General features: G+C 43.6%; 1 protein-coding gene across 1 annotated transcript; it reads left to right on the top strand.

The window, feature by feature from the left end:
- The first annotated feature begins 2439 nt into the window (after positions 1-2439).
- Positions 2440-4275, top strand: coa3b (cytochrome C oxidase assembly factor 3b). The gene is made up of 2 exons (XM_070923596.1): positions 2440-2621; positions 3675-4275. The coding sequence occupies exons 1-2, from the start codon at positions 2453-2455 to the stop codon at positions 3779-3781; spliced, it is 276 nt and encodes a 91-aa protein (XP_070779697.1). The 5' UTR covers positions 2440-2452; the 3' UTR covers positions 3782-4275.
- Positions 4276-24901: the final 20626 nt, after the last annotated feature.

Here is a 24901-nt window from a genome sequence, read left to right as displayed (position 1 = left end):
CTCTATCCTGACTAGTCTCCCAGTTCCTGCCGCTGAAAAACATCCCCACAGCATGATGCTGCCACCACCATGCTTCACTGTAGGGATGGTATTGGCCTGGTGATGAGCGGTGCCTGGTTTCCTCCAAACGTGACGCCTGGCATTCACACCAAAGAGTTCAATCTTTGTCTCATCAGACCAGAGAATTTTGTTTCTCATGGTCTGAGAGTCCTTCAGGTGCCTTTTGGCAAACTCCAGGCGGGCTGCTATGTGCCTTTTACTAAGGAGTGGCTTCCGTCTGGCCACTCTACAATACAGGCCTGATTGGTGGATTGCTGCAGAGATGGTTGTCCTTCTGGAAGGTTCTCCTCTCTCCACAGAGGAACTCTGGAGCTCTGACAGAGTGACCATCGGGTTCTTGGTCACCTCCCTGACTAAGGCCCTTCTCCCCCGATTACTCAGTTTAGATGGCCGGCCAGCTCTAGGAAGAGTCCTGGTGGTTCCGAACTTCTTCCACTTACGGATGATGGAGGCCACTGTGCTCATTGGGACCTTCAAAGCAGCAGAAATTTTTCTGTAACCTTCCCCAGATTTGTGCCTCGAGACAATCCTGTCTCGGAGGTCTACAGACAATTCCTTTGACTTCATGCTTGGTTTGTGCTCTGACATGCACTGTCAACTGTGGGACCTTATATAGACAGGTGTGTGCCTTTCCAAATCATGTCCAATCAACTGAATTTACCACAGGTGGACTCCAATTAAGCTGCAGAAACATCTCAAGGATGATCAGTGGAAACAGGATGCACCTGAGCTCAATTTTGAGCTTCATGGCAAAGGCTGTGAATACTTATGTACATGTGATTTCTTAGTTTTTTATTTTTAATAAATTTGCAAAAATTTCAAAAAAAACTTTTTTCACATTGTCATTATGGGGTGTTGTGTGTAGAATTTTGAGGAAAAAAATTAATTTAATCCATTTTGGAATAAGGGTGTAACATAACAAAATGTGGAAAAAGTGAAGCGCCGTGAATACTTTCCGGCTGCACTGTACACTGGATTACATGCATGCCCCTTTTCCTGTGAATCATTCATGAATGGGAAGGCTACTTGAATCCAGCGGGAATGGCGGACTCCGCCACTAACAATGAAAACTACTATATAGAGGTAGTTACTGAATGTAAATACATTAAATGGCTGTGGCTGAAACAATGCGGACCATAAATATTTTCAAAAGGGGGGTCTGATTTCATGAATATCTTTTTGTGATTATAACTTGGAATTAATGGCAAAATGTGATTTTTGGATAGGGTTAGTAAGGCTGTGGGTAATAATACAGCAGTTAACACAGCATCACACCATTATAAGATAAAGCAAGATAATCAAATTTAACACAATGTGTTGCTAGATTGATACCTGGTGCTGTGTTCCTGCGGTTTGTTTTCATTTGTGTCTTGAAGTGTTTTAATGCTATGTGGAGAAGCCAAAATCAATCAGCAATAAAGTTTCTAACCATGTAAATGTATATAAATGCAGCATTGTATATGTATATAAAACGGCTGACTCGTGTTACAGTTAAGACCATTTCCTTGTTAGTGTTACACATAAAACTAGTTCTCGTCATTTATAGCCTTTGGTTATTTACAAATAATGAAATTTAAAGAAACAGATTTGCAGGTACATTTGATACTGGGTTCATATCTTAAGGCTGTTGAACCGCACCCATACCAAGAAGAACAGACCGGAAAACCACACGGCACACAGAATGCTGACCTCCATCGCCGCGCCACAATCGTGTTCCTTTTACGCTTTGTGACAAAAGCGGGTCTGGAGGTTCGCACGTGGGCACAAACAGCATTTTATGGGCTGCCTGTTCCAAATGTCATGTGCTGCGCTGTGTGTTTCGCGGGCTGGACAAGACTGGAAGAAGAAGAGCTCATGTTTCTATAATAATTCTGTAATGGTTTTGATTGTCATGGTGACATTTTCGTAGTGTTCCTTGTCCCCCATGGTACCAGAATCCCAGTAATGCTCCATGTAGTATCTGTGCTGTCGAGTTTAAAATGATCGTCTGTGTGATGGGTGGTGTTATGGAATGGTGACAGCTCTTCCTGGTTTTCTATGATGATTCCATGGTGATTTCCGCCTTGTTTTTTTTTTTTATTTGCCACCATATGTCGTCTTTCTGTATTTTCTGGGGGCGGGCTCTGTAATTATTACCATAATAAATGATCAGCAACTTAATGTAATAAAAGAGTATGCAAAACGACAGAACATGTGCCATCATTAAACTACAGGAGTAGGACATCATTTAAAATAATCATAATAATTCTAATTTACAACCAGGTGATTTAATGCAGGGACTCTACACCCTCCGAAACAGTAGGTGGCGGTATGCGCTTTTGGTTTTGGTTTTATTGTTCCGGTTCATGGGACACGCGGCGCCTCCAGCACAGCTGATCGTCCAAACAAAGTCATGGCGGAGAGAGGAGCAGGCGGGCCCGCGAAACCTTCACCCACAGCGGCAGAGAGACAGCTGCTGCGCCGCCGGCGGGAGCTCGACCACTTGAGGGACAGGGCGACGCGGCTCCGGAGCCGGAACCTGCTGACCGGCCTGGCCATCGGGGCGTTCGTGGTCGGCATGTGTATCCTTCCGCTGTGCCCTTCATTCGGGGTCTCGAGGGGTAGAAGGAAAACGATTGAATTATTCATTATTATGCTCCGGTCGACGCAAAGCCGCGTAGTTGCTTACGTAGGTGTAAAAAAAAACAAAAAAAATTCAATCTAAACCCACGAAGGAAATCTGAAATGCTGTAAACGATGTGTCATTTTGAAAAAGTCAATTTAACCCATTAAATGCGTTAATATAGATCCACACCACTGTGAGCTGGTTGAACTGAACGCCAATGTGTCCCCACAACATCCTCCCCCTCACGGCGTCATTGGTTACTAAACATATGACCACAAGTACATAGGGTTATATATGAATATCCACTATATATATAGATATATCTATATATCTATATATATACACACTCAGTAAACGATGCTTAAAGAAGGAGAAAACATGCAGCACGCTGGTTGATATTGTTACGATGACGCTGTCGGAGTTCATTTACAGGAAACGACTTTGGAAACAAGCACTCAAAGCAGAGCTAAAGTTGCGATGAAATGAAATATAAGCCCCCCCCCCCGTCTCTTTGAATTCTTGTATCAAAATCCAACAGCGTTTTCTTAGCGGCACAGAGCTAACATTCATTAGCTAGCCTAGCTAGCAACAGCGTGGTACGTCGGTTATGACGCGCCCACTTTTCAACTTAATGACCTCCGCTTGTGAAGTTCTCATCTAACACTAGAAATGTTACTCAATTTGCTGTGTATATAGGAACACAATCAGTGCATGTGTTGGGCTTTTGTTTCTGCACTATAACCGTTTGTCACCAGAGGGTACCAAAGAATAGCCCATGACGACAATAATATGTAGAGGACGGGGGGATGTAGTGCATTTGTTGGAGACTATTTTCAGCGGCGGATTAATCCACATTAATAGGCTAGGTCTGAGTTTCCAGTCCAATAATAATTCAATGAATGAAATAAATAAAAAAAAGAAGAAGAAAGTTAACATCCATACACCCAACAAGGTACATGGCTGTTTTTAACAGTGTTGTCGTGTTTTCCTTTAACCCCTCGTTGTCCAGTTAGCTACACCATCCTGTCGGTCAAACAGGAGAGAATCCTGGACGAGCTGGATGATGAAGCCAAGATCCACGTCACGAGAGGGCCACGGACCGGCGCCAACTCCTGATGACACTGACCATGAACTGTCCTGTACTTACTGCCCCCCCCCCGGCGGTTTAAGCGTGACTTCCATAGACTGTATGGTGACGTGGAACTGAGGCGTGTGATGAGTCCCGCCTGCTGAGCTGCTCATACTAAAGGCACTTACATAACCACCTGCCACTCCAATTCATATGACGACGTTACAGATTGTTTCTTTTCTTTTTGGAAGTACATATTTCTTGAATATGAATCATGTTGTGGGGAAAAACGGTAACGCTTTGTTTTACAGGTCCATAATCTCCAAATAAATTGCTAATAATTTCTGAGACATTTCCTCAAAAGAACTACGTAATTTGGAACTAATTATAGGGAAAATAGAAACAGTGTTCAGTTGGTACGTTTCTTATTAATGAATTGAAATGAAATGCTCGGGTAGCCTAGAAAGTTATTTAGTCAGTTCACATTTTTCTACAGGCAAGAATACAACTGCATATACTTATTTATAAATGGAGCTTTTCTTTAAAGGACATTCCTGTTTTCTGTATAATTTGTATCAAATTACTTTGACTTTCTTTTTCGGGATCTTCTTGAAAATGATTCATAATAAACAATAGTGAAGTTTATTTATATAGCGCTCATCAAAATTGCTTTACAAGGGCAAAACCATATGTCTTACTGTATATGAAATCTTGTGAGGTTGTCGAGTTGTTTTATGTTCCAGAAAAGCTACTGAAATGTGAAGCTAATGGTTTCCCAGAAGTTAGGCAGCCCGTCTTAAGACTAATGGTATTCTTAGGGAAATGGTTAGTGTTATGCAAAGTGACAGTAATAGTATTTTAAGTAGGCAAATATGGCAGTATCATAAAATGTACTTGTACACTGTAGATATATACATACAGGTCTTGTATCAACTTTCTTTTCAGCTAATCAGCTATTTACCTACCATTATCCATTATTGTAGGCTATACTTCATAGGATGGATGTAAGAGTTTGAAACAAGTTTGTAGCTTAAATAATGATTAGCGATACAGCCTGATGAAAGACGTTTAGCTAAGATTTAACTATATTTATTGGATAATCCCAGTTGGAGCAGACGTTGCTCCAAACCCAAGAGATGTCCTGTAATTCAGGGTAGTCGGAAACAAGCGTGATTAGCTCCTCCGTCGCTTTTCTCGATGTTGATTTCTGTGGTTGCCGTGGTCACAAGGCAAGCCGCAATGGAGAGCTGGAAAAAGTCCAGCGATGGCAAATAAAGGCGGGGCGGGGCGAACGAGAGCATACGTTACTAGAGAACAAAGGCAAATCGGGGTCTTCTGTAATAACCTGAACCTGATATGATGGACTCTCCACCCCCTTCTGTCTGCATCTGAAGTTACGGCCACTTCTGGGTGCTCAGAGCTTGATACGTTCAGTACACTGAGTAATCTATTAGTGTTTGCCTGTCATGAATCCAGTCTGGTCCTTTGAGATCAAAGTGGGCAGAACTTGTTGCACTCGCAAAGCTACGTAACTGGCTTGTAACTAGTGCTGAAGAGGCTTCTTATCTTTGGTAAGCAGATAAAAAAAATGGGTGATGTAGTTTGGTATTGGCAACCATATTGAAAGCATCCGTTGGGCGCGTCTTAACAGGACAGGTGAGAATTGGTTCCGTTTAGTGGAACTCGGCCACGTATCCAGCCAGACCTGGCAATTTACCACTCTGTAATGCACTGATGGCAGGCTGTACCTCAGTCACCGAGATGGGCAATCTTCAACTCGTAGCCTTATCGTCACATTCTTTGTAACTGCACGGGTAACGAGGGAGCCGGACGCACACATTTTGAACTTTTAACCGTGATTAAAGCCTCCGAGCGCTCGCATGTCTGTGTGTGCGCGATTGTTTGAAACACAATATGTCAGGGTGCAAGACCAAGGTGAGCGAGTGAAAATAAACATTTGTTTATCGGATACAGTGTTTTGCCTATCGCTGAGGCATGAAGGTATTTGAATGGCTGGGTGCAGACCATCTGATAGACTTCAAAGGCAGAATATGTCCAGTCACTCAAGAGGATGATAAAAATGAAAAGGGCTTTAATAAAGAGCCCATACCAATGAACAACATAGTTTGACACACCTGTGCCGAGGTGAACACAGTTCATACAAAACCAGTACAGAGGATATCCATTGGCATCACTTTTTAGCCACGCTGTCGATCACAATCAGAATCAGAATCAGAAACTGTTTATTGCCAAGTAACATACATTACAAGGAATTTGCTGTGGTCTGAAGGTGCTATTGTTTTGATAACAAATAAGTAGAATATAAAAGCTAAAATAAGAATAAGAATAAAAATAAAAATAAGATAAGATAAATAACAACAGTGCAGTGACCAGAATAAAGTGTCCAGTAGGGGGTGGGTGCGTTAATGTAACGCAGTGGGGACAGGGGTGATGTACGTTAATATAACGTATAGCTTGTGTTTGTGTTCTGGGGGGGGGGGTCAGTGAGAGTTTGTCAGGTTGACTGCAGACTCTCTATGATGGCAGTGTAGAAGTGAACCAGCATTGTTTGTGGCAGGTTAAACTTCCTCAGCTGCCTCAGGAAGTACATCCTCTGTTGGGCTTTCTTGATGAGGGAGCTGATGTTCAGCTCCCACTGGAGGTCCTGGCTGATGATGGAGCCCAGGAAACGGAAGGACTCCACAGTGTCCACTGGAGAGTCACACAGGGTGATGGGGGCGGGTGGGGCTGCGCTCTTCCTAAAGTCAACAACCATCTCCACTGTCTTTGAAGCGTTGAGCTCCAGGTTGTTGCTGTTGCACCAGGTCACCAGGTGGTCAATCTCCCACCTGTAGGCAGACTCATCCTCTCCGATGAGGGTGGTGTCGTCCGCGAACTTCAGGAGCTTGACAGACTGGTGACTGGAGGTGCAGCTGTTGGTGTACAGGGAGAAGAGTAGTGGAGAAAGAACGCAGTTCTTGTGCGTTTTGGAAAATTCATCAAATTTCACACTAAAAGAATGGCACTTGGGATGTTTTTACTGCTGTCAAACGTCAAAACGGGTCAAATTTGACCTAAGCAGTATGTAAGGTTTAAGAGATTTATTTTTGTTTGTTTGTTTTATTCTTCATTCTTCAGGTTAAGTGCTTGTAACCTGTCAGAAAAAAGCTGTGAAGCTCTGGCCTCAGTTCAGTGTACCATACACCTTACGTATACTCTCCAAATAATATAACCCTATTGGGATTTTAAATACATTTTCCATTAATAAGTCTCCATTACAAGCCTGTAGATCAGCAGACTGAGGTACAAAATCTGCAATATTGACTTCATCTATTGTCGGGGGGGGGGGGGGGGGGGGGGCTGTGACCTCTGACTTTTTGACTTCCTCACTTTACATCGCTCATAATTGAACTGTTTTTTGATTCATTACCAGTGTTGGGAAGGTCACGTGTTACGGTAATATGATTACTTTTGCAGTAATGAAATTGAGTTAGTCAGGGCTGCCAACTTCTCATATGAGCAGATATGATTGGATTTTGTTCCCGTACATTGTTAACGGATGCTGTTGGTGATTTGATTTTCAAATTTGTAGTATTCATCTCAAACTCAAGCTCATGGGTTTTTCATGGTGCTGCTGTTGCACTGTGCTGCTCTGTCTTGCCTAGCTCTAAAACCCCACTGGTCAGCAGCAAACAGCAGACAGACACAGCAAGCAACTAGCTGGTGAACACAGTGGAGCATTGAGGAGCTGAAGAAGTTCAGCTCTGGTGCTGCTCTGCACAACAGCGACATTGGACCTCCGTTCACCAGGTGAAGCACACACAACTCCAAATAAATGATCATGTTTCTGCGCAACAACTGTTTGCGAACAAGTTTGCCACATGTGTATTAACTTTTACCACCCCCAAGTGGCGAAAATGCGAGAAAATGCAGTCAATTTGTTCCGAGTTGGAGGGAGTGTGAACCCCATACCTTTGCTGTGAGTATGCTAAGCTAGCCGTTAATGGTGAGTAAATGCCTCCGAAAGGTAGGTTGACGTCTTGTTAAACCGCAACGTCTCATATTGTTTTTCTGCATGTGTTGAAAACGGAAGATGCAGCATGTGTGAAGGAATCGTTTAAAGGCACCTTTGACAAAGTTGCGCTGAGTAACAAAAGTAAACTGAGTTACGTCACATATCTGGTTTTTGTTGAGTACAATGAGTAATTGGTTACATACAGTTGTGTTCAAAATAATAGCAGTCCCACATCACTAGCAAGATAAATCACAGTTTTTGTTAAAATTTCAACTTCTACACTGCAAGTAAGTTTCTAGAAGGTTTAGTAAAGGTATAGAAAACCAACAGACCCAACAGGCATGGCGTGCATGCTGCTGATTCTGTGAAACTGAATCATTAACTGAAAGGGGCGTGTTCAAAAAAATAGCAGTGCTGAGTTCAATAAGTGAGGTCATTGATAATGTGAAAAAAACAGGTGTTAAACAGGTGGCCCTCATTTAAGGATCAAGGCAACTGACGCTGCATATGCTGGCTGTGCATTTGTCCTTGAAAAACAGAGTAAAATGGGTCGTTCAAGACACTGTTCAGAAGAAGAGCGTTCTTTGATTAAGGAATTAATCAAAGAAGGGAAAACCTATAAAGAAGTGCAGAAAATGATAGGCTGTTCAGCTAAAATGATATCAAACGCTTTAAAATGGCAGCCAAAACCAGAAAGACGAGGAAGAAAAAGAAAAACGACTATTCAAATGGATCGGAGAATAATCAGAATGGCAAAGGCTCAGCCAATGATCAGCTCCAGGAGGATCAAAGAAGATCTAAGGTTGCCTGTGAGTACTGCAACAATCAGACGACGTCTATGTGAAGCCAAGCTACCAGCAAGAAGCCCCCGCAAAGTCCCATTGTTAAAAAAAAGATGTGCTGAAGCGGTTACAATTTGCCAAAGAACACATTGACTGGCCTAAAAAGAAATGGCGTAATATTTTGTGGACTGATGAGAGTAAGATTGTTCTTTTTGGGTCTAAGGGCCACAGACAGTTTGTCAGACGTCCTGCAAACACTGAATTCAAGCCACAGTACACAGTGAAGACGGTGAAGCATGGTGGTGCAAGCATCGTGATATGGGGATGTTTCTCGTACTATGGTGTTGGTCCTATTTATCGCATACCAGGGATCATGGATCAGTCTGAGTACATCAGAATACTGGAAGAAGTCATGTTGCCGTATGCTGAAGAGGAAATGCCCTTGAAATGGGTGTTTCAACAAGACAATGACCCCAAACACACCAGCAAGCGAGCAAAATCATGGTTCCAGACAAACCGCATTCAAGTAATGGAGTGGCCAGCACAATCCCCGGACCTTAATCCCATAGAAAACTTGTGGGCTGACATGAAAAATGCTGTTCATGAGGCAAAACCAAGAAATTCAGAGGAATTGTGGAACGTAGTACAATTGTCCTGGGCTGCAATACCTGTTGACCGGTGCCAGAAATTGGTCGACTCCATGCACCACAGATGTGAAGCAGTTATCAGAAACCGTGGTTATGCAACTAAATATTAGTTTATGATTCTCAGGAAAGTTGAATCTTCAAGCATTTCTTAGTTTATACAGTAAAGACAGATGTCAACACTGCTATTTTTTTGACATTATATTTCTTGACTTTCTGTAAAATATTATCAAATTCAATTACTTTTCCCAATTTTCTTGCTTTGAAATAGAAAGTGCTGTGTCCCCAATGCATTTGTGTTCATTAAAATACAATTTATTTGAGGGATTTTGACGTTTACTCACCTTTTTAATCACACTGCTATTATTTTGAACACAACTCAGAATCAGAATCAGAAATACTTTATTGATCCCCGGGGGGAAATTGTACAGTACCGGTGCTCCCATTCCAGAGTAGAAAAATAGCATAATTTAGAACTAAAGGTATGTACAAAATATAAAAATAAGAAATAGAAAATAAGAAATATACACATTTACAGTATTTAAGTGAAGTGAGGTAAAAAATATATATCTATACAGTAACAATGTATATATATGTATGGATGTGTTGCACTGTAGTTTATAACTATATCTGTATTGCGCTATACATGTATTGCACTTAAACATTCACAATAAATAGTGAGGTAGTGTATGACAGGTGAAGTAGATACAGATACAGATTTCCAGTTTCTTCCTGAGTGTCTGACACTCAGAGGGAGGAGTTGAACAGTCTGATGGCCACAGGCAGGAATGATTTCCTGTGGCGCTCTGTTGTACATTTGGGAGCAATGAGTCTCCCACTGAAGCTGCTCTTGTGTCCGACCAGTACGTCATGGAGAGGATGTGAGACATTGTCCAAGATGCCCCGCAGCTTAGACAGCGTCCTCCTCTCTGACACCACCGTCAGAGAGTCCAGCTGCACCCCCACAACGTCACTGGCCTTGCGGATCAGTTTGTTGAGTCTGTTGGAGTCCGCCACCCTCAGCCTGCTGCCCCAGCATGCAACAGCATAGAGGATAGCACTGGCCACCACAGACTCATAGAACATCCTCAGCATAGTCCGGCAGATGTTGAAGGACCTCAGCCGCCTCAGAAAATAGAGACGGCTCTGGCCCTTCTTCTAGAGGGCATTAGTGTTCTTTACCCAGTCCAGTTTATTGTCTATGTGAACTCCCAGGTACTTGTAATCCTCTACAATGTCCACACTGACCCCCTGGATGGAAACAGGGGTCATCGGCGCCTTAACTTGTGAGATACACAAGTTATGTGTATCTCACATAACTTGACCAACACTGTTTCATTACTTTGTTGTTTTGGGCAGATCTGGTTTTCGATTGGTTGCCAAGTGTGCTATACAACAACAAGTACCATTAGATAATGTGATACCTACCCCTGCAACAAAGGGTATTGCCAGGAAGATGCTAAGCTCTGCTTTGCATAGGACATTGTAAAGATTTGCCAACAAAGGCCAAGCGAGATTAAGATGACTGGGGAGACGGGAAGAGAGGGAGACAAAGAGGATGGGCGGATGTCTCGTACCTTGTGCATGTTATGAGTGGCAGGATCTCTGCATTTAGGTTTTGCACATAGTTGTGATAGGTGTAGTCGGAGTCTATCTGAGCCGTGATTGGTGCGGTCAGTCTGACTTGACTGAGAAACTTCAGTACCTGGAAACCCAGAGTTTCAAAGCTGGCTCCCCTGCTGCCGTCGTCCATGGTGAGTGCTGCTGTAGGAACAAGGCTGCCAAGCAACGGGTTCCAGGTCACTTTGGTTCTGTCTTGTGCTTGAGATATCACGACGCTGTGTTGCCTTGCCTTTATTTGCTTTGTAATTTGGTCATCATCAAGTTGTCATCAAACTGTTCTTGCTTGTCATTTGTCAAATAATTATTTGCATTCTTAAGTGCACATTGCAATACCAGCGTAAAACCTTTTACAAGTAAAAGTCAGGCATTCAAACTGTTAGAGAAGTATAAGTAGGAGTGGTAGAGGGACGGCATTAGCAGAGAGGTCTACTCAAAGGTTAAAGTACTCATTATGAAGAACTGTCTGTTGCATAATCTTTGGTTATTGATGCATTAACATTTACAGCAGGGCATCAGTTGTGTATGATTATATCATAGTGTTGCTGCTGGGGGAAGACCTTGTGATTCAAAGTTAAACGATAAACACTATGTAGAATCTGCAAAGTCACAAGTTAAAAAAAGGGATACATGTGGTGGACAGTGTTGTAAAGTATTGGAATGGAAATGCTCATGTAGTTTTTAAAGGGCTACTTCAGCCAAGCTTTTCCTCTTTGCCAATGGCGGAATCTCGCCATGCAAGACGGCAATTTAACAACAATGCAATACTACAGTGGAGGTGAATGGAATTTTGTTTGGCAAAGCATTAAAACATTAGCAACATGGTCAAGAAGCACTGTCTCAGTGTAAGTAATCCACATACCTCACTGTGAACAGTTTTCAGGGACTATTTCTTTGGTACCACATAGTTCCAGTGAAAACAGACATTTGAGTGCAGTAGGATTTACTGTTCATTGCTGCACCATCACAGCAGACGGGGGTCCGGCTTTTCAAGTCGGCTCCATCGCTTGATTCATATTTCAAAAATGTTGCATCTTCAACTAAAAATAAATGTGCATGTGACTGCAGGTATGTGGAATCCTTCCTGTGGAAAACATGATGAGGAAAGTCTGCATTCTTGTCCCCCTGCTGCTCCTCCTTCCTCCTGTGTGTGGGGAGATGTTAGGCCTGAGAATGGCGCCCTTTATACATTACAGTGAATTGAAGGACTGGCGCAGTGCACAGGGCCACTGCAGGGGGACCCACACTGACCTGGTCACCATCAGAAATGCAGAAGAAAATCTGGCCATTGCTGCCCAGGGCTGGATCGGTTTGCACCGAGTGAATCATACCTCTGAGTGGAAATGGTCCAGAAGAGATGAGACCGCCAACTTCACCAACTTTGACAGTAAGTTGGGCTAAAGACAAACATCTGTGTCTACACAGGAGGCGTTCAGGCACAGCATTGAGTGTAGGTCATCCGCGTTTTGGCAGTGCTCAGACCCCAACACACGACCGTTGTAGTTAGTGCACGAGTAGTCTGACTCACCGGATGGAGGCTGTTGGGAAAAGTCCGCCATTGGCCGATCATTTCAGTCATAATTCTGTGCAAAAAATGTTCACCATTAACATATTAATATGTAAAAGTACTAGCTATGATAATATTCAATTCTTTATGCCCTTGTAGTTATTAATGGCTAAACGAAGTGGACCAACTCAATACTGCTGTGTTATTTTGAGATACTGAGGGGAAGGTTTAACCCAAACCTTGATCTTTCTAGTTAACTAGTTAACACTAGTTAACTAGTTAACATGTAATCACGTCCTAGTGGCCCACAAGTTGACCATGTATTTGCAACCTCGCCGGTTCAAATCTGGCAAGGGACCTTTGTTACACGTCCTCCCCCATCTCTCTCCCCTCATTTGCTGTCAATTCTCGACAGTATCTTCAAATAAAATGTATAAAATCTACAAAAATATATCAAGAATGTTTCGACTAGACATAAATGAATGTAGATATTTGCAATGTGAATCCAGTTAAGTGCCCCCTCTTCTCCTACTTCTTGCAGGGACGACAAATTATGATGGGAACTGTGCTTTTAAGCAAACCGATAGAATAACATGGGATGTTCATCCCTGTGAAACTGTTCATAGTTACATATGTTACGACGAGAGGCTGGTTCTGGTGAAGGAGGCGAAGACGTGGGAGGAGGCATTAGAGCACTGCAGGGCTCTGGAGGCGGTGGACCCAAGTAAGCCAACCACGGCCTACCAGAACCACCGCTATGACCTAGCCTCCCTGCTCACCCAAGATGACCACGACTTTGCACAAGAGACAGCTAAAGGGGCCACCACTGATGAGGTAGGGCCGTTTTCTACAGTGTCATTTGTGTTGTTGAGCAACTCATCGTCTGTGTTTACATCTCTCTCTCTCTGCTGGCAGGTGTGGACGGGCCTGCGTTACCTGGCTGGTCAGTGGGTGTGGGTGGAGGAAGGAGGAGGAGGGGTGCAGTACCAGGGCATTAAAGGTTGCCCAACTGAGAGGTTCTGCGGCGCCCTGCTGAAGACCGGCGCTGCACGCTTCCATATAAGGGACTGCACGCAGAGGAAGAACTTCCTCTGTTACAAGAAGCCTTAAACGCGTCTTATCCCCCCCCCAAAAAAAAGTCCACTTCGTCCTCCACGGCTCATGTTTCAATCCTGTGATTGCCGTAGATTTCTCAATGTTACGGAAATGTATGCGTTAAAATATTCATGTACAAGTACATGGAAAATTTATTTAATCTTAGAGTTATTGTTGTGAAACATAAGTATAACCATGTAAGGGTAAACGGCTGGGAAAGTACTAGACTTTCCCTATGTGTGTGTGTGTGTGTGTGTGTGCGTGTGTGTGTGTGTGTGTGTGTGTGCATCATGACCTTGTAAGATAACCACATGACAGGACGAAAAGGCTGTAGGTGGGGGGGGATCATAAGTGTCATCCATGAGGATATATGTTAGACAAAGACAAGTGCTGCATCTTATGTATCACAAGGTATAGAGCATGCAGAGCAGAGCCTGTTGCCCTATTAGATAAGCAAGATAGTGGGGTGATGATAAGAGGTGGTGAAGCTTGTGACTTGTCCATGACTTGTTTGTGATATATGTATATATATATATATATATATATATATATATATATATATATATGCAACTTGCTTGCAAGCAATAAAGAATTCTTGGGAACTAGAGACAAAGACAGATATTGTGTTTGGGTATTTCATTGCCATCATCTCACTGACTCTAGACAGCATCAGGTTTTCTGATTGCCATGACAGCAATTACCAGGCTTCCGCTTAAACCACAACCAAGTATTAATCAAGTAATTGCCTCTTTTATGCTGAGCAATTTGGTGAAAACAGGTAGGTTTGCTAGGCGTGAAAAGAAAGCTGTACTATTAAATATCACCTTTGCTGGTTGAGCTCGAACTAGCAAAGTGATATCAAATTTTATTACATCTGCTCCTCACTACCGAGCACACTGGGCCCACTACAGTTTGCCTACCGTCCCAACCAATCAACGCAAGACGACATAGCACACATCCTCCACACCACTCTATCTCACCTAGACAAGTAAGGGAGCTATGGGAGATTGCTGTTCATTGACTACAATTCAGCGCCACAGTTCCCTCCAGACTTGTCACAAAGCTCAAGGATTAAACACCTCACTGTGCATGTGCATCCATGGCTTCCTCACGGGCAGACCCAAGGTGGTTATGGTGGGTGGAGACACCTCCTCCACCCTCATCACCGGAGTACCGCAGGGCTGCGTTTCGAGCCCCCCGCTGTACTCCCCGTCCACACACGACTGTGTAGCCACTTTCAACTGTAACACTATCATCAAGTTTGCTGCTGTGCTGTGGTGGGCCTGATGACAGATAACAATGAAAAGGCCTACCTGAAGGAAGTAGAGGACCTGTTAGGACAACAACCTACTCCTGAACGTCAACAAGACCAAGGAGCTGATAGTGGACTTTGGGAAGAAGCAGGGAAGGACCTATGCCCCCCTGAATATCAAAGTGTCTTTGGTGGAGACGGTGGACAGCTTCAAGTACCTTGGTGTCCACATCACAGAGGGCCTGCCCTGGTCGCTGCATACTGACTCAGTGGTGAGAAAAGCAAGGCAGAGACTGTTTCACCTCAGACGCTTGAGGAAATTCCGGGTATCTCCTCAAATACTGAGGAATTTCTCCTCCTGCACCATCGAGAGCGTCCTGAAAAGAAATGTTTCTCTGTAACTGCTGGATGTCAACTTAGAATCTGATGATATGTCGTTGTTGTGTTCACAACTTCTTTCTGCTGCCCCCAAGTAGCTAAACAAAAACTGTTATTGCAGTTTTAAATATCAATCATTCTGTTCAGAGTTGGAGAAGGTGTGAACCCCGTAGCTTTACTGTGAGGATGGTACAAAGGACCGAACACCAAGATGCTAAGTTCTGCTTTGCATAGTTGCTGGGACACTGCAAGGATTTGCAAGGCCAAGCGAGATTAAGATGACTGGGGAGACGGGAAGAGAGGGAGACAAAGAGGATGGGCGGATGTCTCGTACCTTGTGCATGTTATGAGTGGCAGGATCTCTGCATCTAGGTTTTGCACATAGTTGTGATAGGTGTAGTCGGAGTCTATCTGAGCCGTGATTGGTGCGGTCAATCTGACTTGACTGAGAAACTTCAGTACCTGGAAACCCAGAGTTTCAAAGCTGGCTCCCCTGCTGCCGTCGTCCATGGTGAGTGCTGCTGTAGGAACAAGGCTGCCAAGCAACGGGTTCCAGGTCACTTTGGTTCTGTCTTGTGCTTGAGATATCACGACGCTGTGTTGCCTTGCCTTTATTTGCTTTGTAATTTGGTCATCATCAAGTTGTCATCAAACTGTTCTTGCTTGTCATTTGTCAAAGAATTATTTGCATTCTTCAGTGCACATTGCAATACCAGCGTAAAACCTTTTACAAGTAAAAGTCAGGCATTCAAACTGTTAGAGAAGTATAAGTAGGAGTGGTAGAGGGACGGCATTAGCAGAGAGGTCTACTCAAAGGTTAAAGTACTCATTATGAAGAACTGTCTGTTGCATAATCTTTGGTTATTGATGCATTAACATTTACAGCAGGGCATCAGTTGTGTATGATTATATCATAGTGTTGCTGCTGGGGGAAGACCTTGTGATTCAAAGTTAAACGATAAACACTATGTAGAATCTGCAAAGTCACAAGTTAAAAAAAGGGATACATGTGGTGGACAGTGTTGTAAAGTATTGGAATGGAAATGCTCATGTAGTTTTTAAAGGGCTACTTCAGCCAAGCTTTTCTTCTTTGCCAATGGCGGAATCTCGCCATGCAAGACGGCAATTTAACAACAATGCAATACTACAGTGGAGGTGAATGGAATTTTGTTTGGCAAAGCATTAAAACATTAGCAACATGGTCAAGAAGCACTGTCTCAGTGTAAGTAATCCACATACCTCACTGTGAACAGTTTTCAGGGACTATTTCTTTGGTACCACATAGTTCCAGTGAAAACAGACATTTGAGTGCAGTAGGATTTACTGTTCATGGCTGCACCATCACAGCAGACGGGGGTCCGGCTTTTCAAGTCGGCTCCATCGCTTGATTCATATTTCAAAAATGTTGCATCTTCAGCTAAAAATAAATGTGCATGTAACTGCAGGTATGTGGAATCCTTCCTGTGGAAAACATGATGAGGAAAGTCTGCATTCTTGTCCCCCTGCTGCTCCTCCTTCCTCCTGTGTGTGGGGAGGTGTTAGGCCTGAGAATGGCGCCCTTTATACATTACAGTGAATTGAAGGACTGGCGCAGTGCACAGGGCCACTGCAGGGGGACCCACACTGACCTGGTCACCATCAGAAATGCAGAAGAGAATCTGGCCATTGCTGCCCAGGGCTGGATCGGTTTGCACCGAGTGCATCGTACCTCTGAGTGGAAATGGTCCAGAAGAGATGAGACCGCCAACTTCACCAACTTTGACAGTAAGTTGGGCTAAAGACGAAAATCTGTGTCTACACAGGAGGCGTTCAGGCACAGCATTGAGTGTAGCGCTCAAAGCCCAACACACGACCGCTGTAGTTAGTGCACGAGTAGTCTGACTCGCCAGATGGAGGCTGTTGGGAAAAGTCCGGCATTGGCCGATCATTTCAGTCATAATTCTCCTCCCCTTCCTCTGTCTGCGTGTTGCCGTTTTGCGAGGGCGCCGTCGTTGCATCCTGGGCTCAGCGGCGCCCGAGACGATTGTGATTGGTTTGAAGAAATACAAACAAGCCAGATGGATTGATTAAAATAGAAGCGTATCTGTTCTGTAAGATGCACATGAGATGCATCTGCACTGCCTCCTGTGTAGACACACCATAACTTAGTAACAGGTAAAAAATAAAACAGCCTACAAAATTCATGTTTTTCTGACAAAGAAATACTAATGTAACCCTTGTCTACTAAAAATTACATTCATGCCAATTCACATTTGTATTTTCTATCACGGCCCACGCAAAAAATGCAACATTTGTTGGATGTGCAAAAAATGATCACCATTAACATATTAATATGTAAAAGTACTAGCTATGATAATATTCAATTCTTTATGTGGACCAACTCAATACTGCTGTGTTATTTTGAGATATTGAGGGGAAGGTTTAACCCAAACCTTGATCTTTCTAGTTAACACTAAACTAGTTAACTAGTTAACACTAGTTAACACTAGTTAACATGTAATCACGTCCTAGTGGCCCACAAGTTGACCATGTATTTGCAACCTCACCGGTTCAAATCTGGCAAGGGACCTTTGTTACACGTCCTCCCCCATCTCTCTCCCCTCATTTGCTGTCAATTCTCGGCAGTCTCTTCAAATAAAATGTATAAAATCTACAAAAATATATCAAGAATGTTTCGACTAGACATAAATGAAAGTAGATATTTGCCGCCAGTTAAGTGCCCCCTCTTCTACTTCCTGCAGGAACGCCATGGTTTCATAACTGTGCTTTTAAGAAACCCGATAGAATAACATGGGAAGATCATCCCTGTGAAACTGTTCATAGTTACATATGTTACGACAAGAGGCTGGTTCTGGTGAAGGAGGCGAAGACGTGGGAGGAGGCATTAGAGCACTGCAGGGCTCTGGAGGCGGTGGACCCAAGTAAGCCAGCCACGGCCTACCAGAACCACCGCTATGACCTAGCCTCCCTGCTCACCCAAGATGACCACGACTTTGCACAAGAGACAGCTAAAGGGGCCACCACTGATGAGGTAGGGCCGTTTTCTACAGTGTCATTTGTGTTGTTGAGCAACTCATCGTCTGTGTTTACATCTCTCTCTCTCTGCTGGCAGGTGTGGACGGGCCTGCGTTACCTGGCTGGTGAGTGGGTGTGGGTGGAGGAAGGAGGAGGAGGGGTGCAGTACCAGGGCATTAAAGGTTGCCCAACTGAGAGGTTCTGCGGCGCCCTGCTGAAGACCGGCGCTGCACGCTTCCATATAAAGGACTGCATGCAGAGGAAGAACTTCCTCTGTTACAAGAAGCCTTAAACACGTCTTATCCCCCCCCCAAAAAAGATTGTCCTCTCTGTTGTTTAATGACTAGTTAAGTATTTGATGGACATGTTTGCTTGTAGTGTACGAACTTATCTCATTCCTTTTTTCTATGAACTGTCGGCAGAATGAAATGTAATGTTCCAATATACGAATCTGTTCTTGAATATCGAGAAAATGGTTACAAGTTCATCGTTAATATATCCAACAGCGTGCTTTCACTCGCTTGCTTTTCAAATATTTGAAGATGGAAAATAGATTATCACAGAATATGCAATAAAAGTTACCTTTTCAACTTTTACATTAAATGTTGACTTTCTTTTACTTAAAAGCTGCACTAATCAATACTACTACTACTACTACTACTATTCATCTACGACACGTAAACAGTGGCGGCAATGAGCGGCCATTTTGCCACACTATTGTGTGACCAATAAAAACACGCTCCGCTGCATTAGCGCTCGCCCAGGCTGCTGTGGGTTGTTTGGTGCCAACAGTGCCAACTTCAGATGGTGTCTTGATGCGCCCCCTGGCCGACCTTCCCGCCAAAATGTTCTAAATTAAACGAGGACAGGGAAACAGCCATTTTTAGGAGGGGGGGGGGGGGTTGTGAGGCACATTTATTTTAAATAAATCAATTCACTGTGATGCATTCAACTTGTTTGGTTTTAGGTGACAAAGAAAACGAAATCAGTTACATGTAGTCTGAACTAGGGGCTCATTGCCAGCAATTACCAGGCTTCCGCTTCGACTACAACAAGTATCAAACAAGTAATTGCCTCTTTTATGCTGAGCAGTTCGGTGAAAACATGTCTCACTGAAACTCAAAGTTACTCTTCAGCTGCACTATTAAAGATACACTTTTTTTTATGTATATGGTAACCTCAGGGATACAAATGATGGTTGTTTATGGACAGATCATATCTGTCAAAGTCGGACTTCCAAGGTGATCCACTGTAAAATGATGTACATTTAAACGGATCCCGCTGACTTTTAAGAGTTAGAAAAAAATAAAAAAAGCTTTTCACCAACTTTATTTACATGTTGAGAGCAATATTATGTCGTGCAAATGTTAATAAATGTTAATAAGAAATCAAATACGTAAAGGAAATGTCATGAAAAGGTAAATCAGTGTAACATTGTGTCAATATATAGAAAATGAACCAAAATTCAGTCCCAGGCCCCGTTTTGAGATAACGGATGAATGAGTATTGATTCAGTCATGATTGAACATCTGAACTGAACATAGCGCTTTTGGTTCCAATCCAACCAATTTGGTCCCGACGTCAGGCATCGCAGTCACTTCACCGTCTCGGCAGTTCACACAGTGTGAGACGCCCGAGCATGCAAAGCAGGGAGAGCAGATTTGAATCGCTGAAAGGTGTGTTCAGAAACCCTGATCATAACTTTTTGTAACATTGTTCTAGTGAAGCAGTTATTCAGACTTTATGTGTATGAATCCAGTTCTGTTCATAAAAGTCAATAAAACGAAAGATTTTCCTTGTCTGTTGTTTACTTAATAATGAACGCCAAAAAAAGCTGTTAATACATTAATACAATACAATACATTTTCACCTTTCTCTTCCAGTCAGAGCAGTGTGACTTGTTTATTCAGGGCAGCCTTGTGGTAACCTTCCAACATGGCCGCCAGGGGGCACTAGGATGCTTCAGAAAATCCTCCAAAGGTCATACTTTTCCTGGTTCAGACTGCCGCCCCCCTCCTCGGAGGCTCCATCACCTGCAGCTTCCAGTCACCGCTTCCCTGTTTGCCTGCAGGGATCAATAAAAATCCGCTCAAACCGCTGCAGAAAACACTGGAATGAACCGCGTTCAGACGTCTAAGGGGTCAGGGTTCTTCACGATCAATAGTTGCATCAGTTACTCATGCGTCTCTTTGTGGTTGTTTTGCTTCGCTTCTTCATTGCATGGATTGTGCGATTAATCAAATGAATTTCATAAGTGCACTAAATTCCAGTAATGCAATACAAAACTGTAAATACTCACCACACATCCTTGTGTAGGACAGCTACAGATGTGCATTTTTATTTCAATTTCTTTTTAGTTAAGTTAGGTTTTGAATGTAAATGTAACAGTTTTTACAATAGTATGCAAACGTGTGATATGTAGAGTGAATATGCAGAGCCGTGGTGGTGGTTGAGAAAACAGTTCATGAACTTTGAAAGATGAGGTCATTGGATGCATTCTGTGTGAAGGCAATGAGAAGTGATCCACAGTTTAGTCTCGACTTCCGCTGAGCTGACTGTGTGAAGCCTGCCCCCTGGCTCCGCCTCTGCCTGAATGCATGTTTGGATATATATATCGATATCTGGGGAGGGTTTTTCCCCCACAAATCCCACTGGGATAAGTGCGCCTTTCTGCCAGTATAGTCACTTAATTAATTCAGGAAATCTCATTGAGATCGAGATCTTACTTGCGAGAGAGACCAGAGAGAACAGATTACATATACACAAGATCACAGCAAGAAATGCATCCACTCAAAACAACCATCACAACACACACACACACACACATGTGGCCACACTAATTAAAACAGCCATAGATACTATTGGATATATAAGCTCGCAAAGCTTTGAAGTCTCTCAGAGGAATGAGTGACTCTAACTTCAGTCATCCACAACGCAAATCGTCAAAGGAGAAACAAGCTCTGCTTCAGGATAATGATCCAATTTGAATTTTACATTTTTGAGCTGATGGCCAGCACGAGTGTTGCAGGACAATCTGCTGTCTAATCAAATTCCCAAGTATCTATGAGTGCCGTATCTATCAGATCTCCGTTTTAGAGCATGGGCGGGAACGTCAGCCCTCTTGTGATGTGCATTCGCCCGCTTTGGTTTGTAGATGTAGAAGAAAGCTAGAAAGACAGAGTTAAGAGTTAAAACGCAGCCATGTGCATAAAACCACGATACTGAAAGTAGACTTCCCCCCGCGTGTGTTATTACTGCAACATAGAATTACACGAGGCTGGTCTGGTGTTGGAAGGGTTTAGAGGGCTGAGGTCAGCAGCGCATCCAGTTAAAACATTGTCGGGCTTCAGCCAAGTGACCCGATTGGTCCGGAGTCTGGCCCATGCCGCACTGCGAGCTCCCATAATGCACGGCTCTCCCTTTCTGTGGTGACCAGGAGGCTGCTGGTTGGCCAGCTCTGCTGCTCTGTGCTTCACGACTGGAGAAAACAGTACACGTGTATAACCGGTGGGTGCACGCAATGATCCACTAGGGGGAGCTTTACATTGGGATTGAGTAAGAGAGATCCAGCTGCTAGACCCAGCCTGGAAGATACGCCCAACCAGAGGCACCCTGCCTGGCTTGACTTTTAAGGTCCAAACAGCAATAGAAATTCAGTAGTATGGCATAAAGTTCATTTATAGAGCACAGTTGAGCACACGTGAGGCAAAGTCAAAGTGCTTTGTAAAAGAAATCATTTTGCAAGAAACACGCAGCAACAAAGACATATGATACTACAACACTGAACCAGCTCCAGATGATCTGGTCTGGGGAGTTTCAAAGGAGGATCCATTAGTCCTCTATATAATGATATATAAAGATTGTTTGCAAAGACTTAAAAAGGATTCTAAATGTTCCCCCGTGACGAATGACCAGGCTTCATGTTAGGGAGACACATAGTACAAGACTTGACTGGAATTAACGGCAGAGATGTGATTTTGGGTGATACTTGGCTATACATGTTGGCCATGACGATTGCGTTGACGATGCATGCTTTTTTAAACAGTACATGTGTGGGAAAAAAAGCTAATAATGATGATACAAAATGTGGAAAGCTTTAGTCCTTATTGCAGTGTAACCGGTTTGATTGCAGCTGGGACTTCTGTTACATGTTGCCTCTCCACATTCATCATCAGTGAAGGCTAAAATGAAATAAATGAATAAATATCAGGGCATCAGGGACAGGGACGCCCGGTCTTCCCTCCTCTATTTTTGCCAGTCATGAAAGTAATGTAAGCGACCATATGAAGAATTATGCAGATCTCATTAAAGAAGCAATTCCATAAAGCTGGGGGGCACGTAAGGAGACAGATGAGCACATAAGGGGGTTAGCAGCTCCATAATATAGACAGGCACAAGGCCCATTAGAGCCTCAAACGTTATCAGCTACATTTTGAAATCAGTTCTGAAAGCAACTGGAATTCATGTGAATAAATCTCCTTTGGACGCGACGATGGGTGAAACGCGCCGGTCTTGCCTTTGTTCCAGTTCAAACCCTAGGCTGCTAGTTTTAGACAAGCCTCAGCTATGAGAGAGATGTTCTTGCTAATGCTGGTACACAGGGCATTGCACTTGTAATACTCGAGATGTGAAGTGACGAACGCGCAAATGGCAGTTTCCAGGTTCCAGGGTTCCTGGGCTGAGAGGAACGAGCCTGAGCAACTGATTCTCAACTGAGTATCAATCAAGGGAGTAAGCATGTTTCCCAAAGTGTCAGCTCTATGTCAATAGACGTCAGTGTCTATTCCTTGAAGAATCCGTTATTTGTTTTGCTTTGTTAGACACCTGCTGCCTGCTGCTGTCTGCATTGTGAAGGTCACACTCGCTGCTGTCCTGTGGCGCCGATGCGTTTCACTGCAGAGCACCTGCGAGAACACCTTACTTCTTTTCTTTTGGCTCGTGTAGTTAAGCTGAGTCAAAAACACTTCAAGTTTACCTGAGAGGATGGTGTTCCTAAACAACAGGATACTTAAATGAAGTCTGGTTTTGATACTGACAGTGCAGAGACTGTCTAGCAGCTCTGTTTTGGACTAATTAGTACATCCTTATTTCTGACCAAACAACAGAGGGATACTCAAGGTGTCACAACTGTAGGTTAGAATCTACTGTTGTTCATGGTCTCCTCCAAGTCAGCGTGTCCAGGATCAGTCATGACCACATGCCTGATCCACCTTAACTAGTTCTTTTCAATGCTGCAAAGAAGCAGGGACACCGCTTCTTTTCCATATTTAATCTCCTCACTCTGAGGTCCTATGTTTTTATTGCAATGTGGACATGACCAGGCCACTACACTGTGTGTGTGTAAACCTGTATCCACAGCAGCATGCCTGTCCCGGCTTGTCTCAATGTGTCTGTATAGGCAGAGGTCAAACCGGTGTAACTTAATGGGCCTACAGGTGTGTGTTCAAAGCTTGGGTGGTCATAGAGTAATTCTGTCTTCCAGGCAAGTTTGTATTCAAGGTACAATATGTAACATTTATCGCATTCTCTCAAATGTTTCTAACAATGTTCAAACGCAGAGAAATAGGTCATTTTATTCAAGGCATTTGGTCACCTGTCAATGGCGTCATACCCCCCTTTACCCCCTCTAGTTATTATAACTTCTGGGGAAAACACACCAGATGATGCATCAGAGGGTTGGGGAGGAAGGGACACACAATGTCACAGATTTACACTTAATTGCATGCCGTTTTGCAACAAAGTAATCCAGTCGAGACCAAATATATTGATATGATATTTCAATATCGAGCTGGCTTGCTACGATGTGCACCTATGACACGTAGCCGGTGCCAGCCACCGACCTGATGCGTACGGTAACGTTACGTTACAACGACGTTCAACGCGCTCATAAAGTTATTTTCAGTGTGAAAGTTTTGACCACGGATAAGAGCGCTGGGCTACCCCACGATCGAATTCGCCACATGACGTTAGCCACAGTGGCTGTATGGGTAGTGGTCTCATCTAATGGGAAGTTAGCAAGTCAAAGTCGACTTGCGGCTATTTCATTAGAATGAAATGACGCCAGATATGTTTTCACCTGCAATGGTGGTTGTTTAACACTGAAGACAACAACTCCCATGATCCCACGCTATCGCGCGGCGTGTTTGTTATTGCTCTGACTGAGGGACTCCTAGCGGCAGAAATTACACACAGTGCCTTTGACACAAATGTCGTAGAGGTCTGTGGCGTTTTTGTATCATTGTGACTTGCTCCGGATATCGTACGAGGGAGAGGGGTCGCAAAGAGAAGAAGAAGAAGAAGAAGAAGAAAAAACACCTACAGGACGAAAAGAGGCTCAGGGGAGCAGAGAGGGGAAGGGAGGAAGGGAGAGAGGGGGAAACTATTAGGAGAAGTGGGCTGGAACTTGAGGTATGCTGGAGGCAGGCACAGACAGGCTGACTGAGAGAGGCAGAGAGACATAGAGGAAACAAGAGAGAGAGAGAGAGAGAGAGAGGTGTTGAGGACCCATACATGTGTATGGAGGGTCGTGCTGCATTTAAATTAAAGGAATATATATATATATATATAAAGTATAATTCCATGCTCACATTTTCCTTATCATAGTGTGCTATAACACTAGGACTAACTCCAGCGTCTTGGACGTGGATCATCAGCTGGTGAGCACACTGAGCCGAGACAGCATTTTAAACCGACTCGTGGTGCTAACGCTAGCTTGAGAAGTTAGCTCTCTCTCTCTCAGCTGATTGGATCCGCCAGCTACTTAAGACACAACGCATTTTAAAACATAAATAGCATTATTGATTTTTTGGATGTGGCCAGTGTGTACCTCTGACAACCCATAATGCAACACTCTCTGGAG

The sequence above is a fragment of the Enoplosus armatus genome, chromosome 17 (genome assembly GCF_043641665.1).
Source record: "Enoplosus armatus isolate fEnoArm2 chromosome 17, fEnoArm2.hap1, whole genome shotgun sequence".
NCBI classification, from domain to species: domain Eukaryota; kingdom Metazoa; phylum Chordata; class Actinopteri; order Centrarchiformes; family Enoplosidae; genus Enoplosus; species Enoplosus armatus.
This window is presented reverse-complemented; position numbering and strand designations above follow the sequence as displayed.

Excerpts from the sequence above, each read along its gene's own strand:
- coa3b (XM_070923596.1), top strand. The coding sequence starts at position 2,453 with ATGGCGGAGAGAGGAGCAGGCGGGCCCGCGAAACCTTCACCCACAGCG. Across the intron at positions 2,622-3,674 it reads GGCGTTCGTGGTCGGCATGT|TTAGCTACACCATCCTGTCG; the intron begins GTATCCTTCCGC and ends CTCGTTGTCCAG.